Genomic DNA, 6,738 nt, shown 5'->3' with positions numbered 1-6,738 from the left:
GGGACTTGACCACTATTTTGGAGACAAATATTTTAGGAATGGATAGGGCCTATATTACACAACAATTATACTGTCAAATAGGCTTCTTAATGTAACTGCAATGCAACTAAGCTTTAATTTTGAACAATACGTACTTTCCCTTAAAACTATGCTTACTTTAGAAGATTATGCGTCGGGCTAACAATGGATTTTTTTAATCGAACATAATGGAAAATAATTGTTTAGTGAGCACAAAGTTATACCACCTGTGTATGACTCTTAAAAAGCGGTATAAAACAAATCAGTTTAAATGTGAAAACTGCAGGTCTGTTATCTTCAATCAGTTAAAACTCACAAATATTTAACGTGATAACACAGGTACAGTATAAAGAGGCATTACAACCACATAAAAAAAATCTATATTTCCATTGCAATGATCATTTACATGCATTATTCATTAAAGATTGTTTAGCTTTAAATCTTGTCACAAACCTTTGCTATTCATCCCATTCATCAAAAAATAAATAAATAATAAGTTTGCATGCAGCAAAAGAGGGAAAATTGCACCTTACCCGATCAAAATGTATGTATCATTTTCGTGAAGAAAGCAATATATATGTAGATAGGACTCGAAGTGCATGAAAGAAAGTGAAAATCTTAGTTGGGATATCATCCCATCTCTTCGGTATATAGAAATGATTGCGTAGCGTCTGCTCCTGAGCACTCAACACGTTTTAATACCCACAGTTAAACGAATTTATTTTAGTCGTCTCCAGCAAAATCATTCACATTGATCAGTGACATTCCTGAATGAAAGTAGTTCAGTTCAGCCTTGGATGATAACCTTTCTGTACAAAAAATAGTAGTTCACAGATTCAACAACATGCAAAATATAGATGTGCACTCGTCTCCCTAATTCCAAGATGAAGTTTAATTAAGATCTGTCAGATATGTAATAATAATCGATGCATAAAACATTTCTCACTTGCATCAGATATGCATTGTAAGTAAGCACACGGATAAAAGCGTTAACGATGATGAACGTTGCAAACATTTTTCTATATTGTCCTGACAAATAAGTGTAGGAGGTACTATTTACATTAAAAATAAATTCCCTCCTGCAAATATTGCTATCTTTTGTGTCAATTTTGTTCCTTGATCTCCAAGGAACAAATAATATAATCTATCTAACTCATGTGGGTGTGTTGTTTAACAATTGTACCTTGAAAAGTAAGACTGGTCCTTATCGTGGTAAGATTTTCGTACAATCAGGTGAGATTATCCACATGGCCACCAGATATCCATGAATATTGTCATTTGAAGTTTGGAACACAGTCTTGATTGTGTCATTATTTTCAAGTCTATTTGGGTATATTTTGTAACATCATTTCTTGACATCAAGTGATCATCTTGTGAGCCGTTTGCAATGCTGATACAGGATTTTGATTGGAGAAAGTATTTTCCTTTGTAGGTCGGGTTCACAACAGAACATTGCATGAGTCATAACATTCCTGTAATAATGATTATGAATGATTGAAGGCGTTGCAAAGTTTGTGCAATGATCACGGACTTGCTATTCCAAGGCTACTTGTAGGAGTTGCCATTATGGTGGGTACACTCAGGTAAAGATTATACTTGAGAGAAGACTGAATGATAGGCTTCACTGAAGTAGTCTGACCATCGACAGTGGCGATTTGTATCGTTCTTACTTCACTATGAACAGTAGTAACGACGTCAAGAATGTTGAGTTTCCGGGCATACTTCTCCATCATTCCGAAAAGGACGTTGACGTAGAGGGTGTACATATCTCGCAGGGACTCGCATATGGCGGCGGGTGGTACCATGGCAACCGTTAACAAGAAGTCATCATCTTCAGGGATGAGTGAACCCGTTGGGTCCATCAACGATCTGGGTGAGCGCTTATTCCTCTCTGTTTCATTCGGAGACACGGCAGGACTTCGTGATGAAGCAGATGACCTTGGTGCGTTGTCCGGATGCTTGTCCAAGATCTGCAGGAAGAATAATTTAGGTTTCTCCGCCAGAGTTGGGCAGTTTTCACGGGTAAAAATGTCCATGAGCTGCTTGACGTCGACTGATATGCCATCGGGACCGATCACCTTTCCCTGACCACCGTAAGACAAGACGCAGACCATGAGACAGTCAAAGTAAGAGTGGTCTTCGAGACTGAGGAAGCGAAGAGCTGAGATAATGTCGAGGGACATCAAACCGCGCATCATTCTCACGTTGAAACCAAGCTTCAGGAGAACTGAACGCAGATAATCTGAAAATAATAAGGTGTAATGTACAAATTGAAAAGTAATCATTTATTCCTTATTATTCTATCGTTTACCATGTATCATATGACAAATACTTTTACTCATCTTGAAAAAAATCATTAAGAACATTAATAGCTAGAAAATAGCAATAGTAGTAGTAGTGGTAGTAGTAGTAGTAGTATAGTAGTAGTAGTAGTAGTAGAAGTAGTAGTAGTAGAAGTGGTAGTAGTAGTAGTAGTAGTAGTAGTAGTAGTAGAAGTAGTAGTAGTAGTAGTAGTAGTAGTAGTAGTAGTAGTAGTAGTAGTAGTAGTAGTAGTAGAAGAAGAAGTAGTAGTAGTAGTAGTAGTAGTAGTAGTAGTAGAAGAAGAAGTAGTAGTAGTAGTAGTAGTAGTAGTAATGATAATAATAATAGCTGGATCTATAAAGCGCTTTTTACCAGAGGATACAAAGCGCTGCTATTATTAACCCGGCTTTAGCTCGAACTACCATCACCATAGTAGTAGTAGTAGTAGTAGTAGTAGTAGTAGTAGTAGTAGTAGTAGTAGTAGTAGTAGTAGTAGTAGTAGTAGTAGTAGTAGTAGTAGTAGTAGTAGTAGTAGTAGTAGTAGTAGTAGTAGTAGTAGTAGTAGTAGTAGTAGTAGTAGTAGTAGTAGTAATAATGATAATAATAATAGCTGGATCTATAAAGCGCTTTTTGCCAGAGGATACAAAGCGCTGCTATTATTAACCCGGCTTTAGCTCGAACTATCATCACCGTAGTAGTAGTAGTAGTAGTAGTAGTAGTAGTAGTAGTAGTAGTAGTAGTAGTAGTAGTAGTAGTAGTAGTGGTAGTAGTAGTAGTAGTAGTATATAGTGGTGGTAGTGTAGTGGTAGTAGTAGTGGTAGTGGTAGTTATGGTAGTAGAAGAAGAATAAATATGATGATGCTGCTGATAAAGAACAAAAACAACAACAACGATACTACTACTTATAAAACGTAAAACGATAATGGTATTTAGATTATGATGCAAAAAAAATATTAGACATTGTGTTTAAATTCAAGTACTACCATACCCACTTTCTTCATACAAAATCTATCATTTCGAACCACAACGAAATTATAGGAAGCTTGTTGTGAGAGGGCGCTAAGCCATGTAAAAAGGCAGTGCCATAATTTAAGTTACATTTTCCTTCTCTGATTTGATCAGTTTTATCGTTATGTGAGAATTGGTTGATTCAAACATACAGCATGTCATGGAAGGGGGTATGTGGAATCTGATTCTTGTATCACGATAAACTTTTCTCTGCTAACACACTAATGGCTATCTATAATATCGTTATAAAACAACTGACTGGCAAAAGCATGTCATACAGAAGGGGTGAGGTATGTGGACTTTGACTCGAGTTCACAAAAGAAGATTTTCTCTGATAAAATATAATGGGGTCGGGGTAATACCAAATTCCTAAACAGCTGTAAGCTCAACAAGTTTTCAAACGCTTTGGAGTGAACTAATCATCACCCCCCCCCCCTCCGATGATGATGCTTTTAAAAATGATTAGTGAATATGATGATGATCTACATACTGACCTGAGCTACTGTGCCAACTTGGTGTACATGCCCTTTCATCCTCGTCTGTATCGCTATGTCCAAGCTTGGAAAGGTTATCTATGATTACTGCCACACCCCTTGGTCTAGTCCTCATCCGATAGCAGGGTTTCTCACCACTGTCATCATTCTGCTTCTTAAAATACACCAACCCAGTATTCTCACACCGTCTGTTGATGATTCCCTGGTATTCCCGGAGAGATTTCATACCCTTCTCTACAGAGCTCTTCAGGGGGTCGATGAAAGGGCATCCCTTGCACACTAGGGTCCTCAGCCTTTTGAGTCTTTCGCCAAAGTAGGCGGGAAGAGTTTTTAGGGGGTTATTTGACAACTGCATTTCCTCCAGTTTTTCCATGTCGCAAATCGTCTGAGGTAACCATTCGATCTGATTGTCGCTCAGATGCAAAACCTTTAACCCTTTCAGGATAGAAACCTGAGCTGGAAGGCATGTCAGTTTGTTGTTGTCCATGACCAATCGTTCCAGTTTTGACAAGGCGTTGTCACAAAGACCTAGAGGAAACTCCCAAAAGGAATTATCTGAGAGATCGAGCCATCGCAGCTCCGTTAACCTGCAGATGTCCCGGGGGATGATTTTTAGACTGTTCGCACTCAGATAAAGGCGTATCAGCTCTGTTAGCTCGCAGAGGACATCAGGAAACCTGTCAAAGAGATTGTTCTCAAGATACAGCCATCGGAGTTTCTTCAGCGATCCAAACTCTGGAGGCAGCTCATTCAGTCTGTTCACGTTAAGGTTCAACCATTGCAAGTCCTCTAATTTGAAAAGGTCGTAAGGTAGTCGTTGGATGTTACGATAATTCAAATCCAATCTCAAGTCACGTGATGATGAACTGAAGTAAGGCGTTATCCCCAGGGACTGTAAAGTCTGAGTTTTATCCGTGGCCATCTTGCTGTATACAATGGCTCAAGCTTTATGGAACATTTAGTGATCTGGAAGACAAAAAGTACAGTATGATTCAACTGTCTGTTAATAAGGTTCAGCAGTCAACTTGACCTGCCATCACCATCAAAAGAACTTGCCTATTTATTATTGTTATCTGTAAAGAGTGCAAACAAAAGGGGGCAAAGTCTTTTCCAATAACTCACAAAAGTTTTCAACATGAAATGTTGAACCTGCTTTATATAAGCAGACGTTGTTCGGACAACAATAGTTAATGACATTTCCATCACCCCCCCCCTTGCAAAAATCAACGAAGATAACGATAAATTTTAATGAACTATCTCGATAATCATTTTGACTGTAACATACCTTGCTGTGGGTGTAAAGTTTTACCAATAAAACTTGTTTGCCCCTCTCCTCCTTCCAATTTCTTGAAGTCAGTAAAGTGGAAGATAGACTGGTACTGGCTATATGGTGATGTGTGGTTTCAGCAGGTAAAGGTATTAATGAGAGCATGGGCAAGTAAAAGATTGGTCAGGGTTAAACTTTTCCTTTTTGAGCTCCCAAGTTTTCTCTATATTTGACTTGAAAGGGTTTATGGAAGTGCTCTTCACTACTTGATTTGGCAAGTTATTCCACTCAGATACTACTCGATGTGAGAAAGAATTTTGTCTTTTCTAGTATTTTCTCTGGGTTTCTCTATCTTATATGTCCTCTAGTTCTGGAGTCTTCATTGAATTTGAAGAATTTTGAAGTCTCAAGATCGTCGGTCCCTTGAATTATGCGGAACACTTGGATAAGATCTGCTCTGTGACGTCGGTAGGATAATGAAGGTAACTTTAATTGAGCCAACCTTTCCGCTTACATGAGAAAAATATTTCAGTCAGCTTAAACCACTCATAAAATATACTAATGGATGTACACTGTAATGACACATGACATAATAACTGGACAGGTGCTCGCCGTGTGTGATGTCACAAAGTCAACATTTAAAAAAAAATCGTTATTCTTTGATAGATTTCTCTTGATAATGATTCATTAAGTCGACGTGGCTTCCTCATTTGATAAAACAATTCAGAAAAATACACCGCTTTCATAATACCTGCAAATGAAAATTGTGAGTAATCCCCACAATCCCCAGTAAATTGCCAATATAATGTTAGAGATCTACTCACCTAAGGACAAACATTTTTTCAGCTGCAACACAAAATCATTTCAATGATATTCCTATTTTTTTGTTCAACCGGTACCGATATGATATAATCTACCGTGCAAGTGGTGATGATGGACACAATTTTACCTTGACTACAAAACGTAACCTAATTTCATTACAGTATCAAAATAATGCGCATTGTTCACCAACTTATTAATATTACGTCACAATACATGTTCTGTATATTCCATTCATACGCCTAACATATGCCTATAATGCCTAAGTAAACTATATGGTCGTGGAAGTACATGTAGAATAAAGGAGAATAAGTAATTTATTATAGAAAATACATACATACCATTTTATATCGACTTGCTGTGCCTTTTTTCTACCTTAACAAAGTATTCGGCATCCAATATTGGTAAACAATTTAGTGCTTCATGTTGTATAAAACTCAGTACCGAAAGTCCAAAATTAGGTTGCACATTGCTAGTTGTGTAAACCATTGCGAAATACATCAAGTTGGTTTCACAGAGCACCATATTCAATTATCTGTATTGTAAAGTTTGCAGCGGTCGTTGAGGGTTTTACTATAAAGCCACTTCCAAAAGATCCTTTGGAGCACAATAGCATTATCACTAGCGCTTTTATTGATTTCGTCGTGCGTCTTTACTTGTACAACAATAGGTTAAATTTAGAAAACAGGTCCAGACCCCCTCCCTTTTCGCTCTATCACTGGTGTGCAATTTCTGTCTTACAAATATCCTGGAGGTCACTCATCCCCTCGCCCCCCCCCCCTCTCTCTCTCTCTCTCTCGTAAAAAATGTCAAGGAGCCAGATTAATATGT

General features: G+C 37.9%; 1 protein-coding gene across 1 annotated transcript; it reads right to left on the bottom strand.

The window, feature by feature from the left end:
* Positions 1-425: 425 nt before the first annotated feature.
* On the bottom strand, positions 426-6,500 carry LOC121410980 (caspase-7-like). The gene is made up of 3 exons (XM_041603417.1): positions 6,249-6,500; positions 3,822-4,787; positions 426-2,260 (listed from the first exon to the last, which is right to left on the bottom strand). The coding sequence occupies exons 2-3, from the start codon at positions 4,741-4,743 to the stop codon at positions 1,542-1,544; spliced, it is 1,641 nt and encodes a 546-aa protein (XP_041459351.1). The 5' UTR covers positions 4,744-4,787; positions 6,249-6,500; the 3' UTR covers positions 426-1,541.
* Positions 6,501-6,738: the final 238 nt, after the last annotated feature.

This window comes from Lytechinus variegatus, chromosome 3 (assembly GCF_018143015.1).
Source record: "Lytechinus variegatus isolate NC3 chromosome 3, Lvar_3.0, whole genome shotgun sequence".
Taxonomy (NCBI): Eukaryota; Metazoa; Echinodermata; class Echinoidea; order Temnopleuroida; family Toxopneustidae; genus Lytechinus; species Lytechinus variegatus.
Note: the sequence above shows the minus strand (reverse complement) of the source record. Positions and strands in the feature narration are given on the sequence as shown.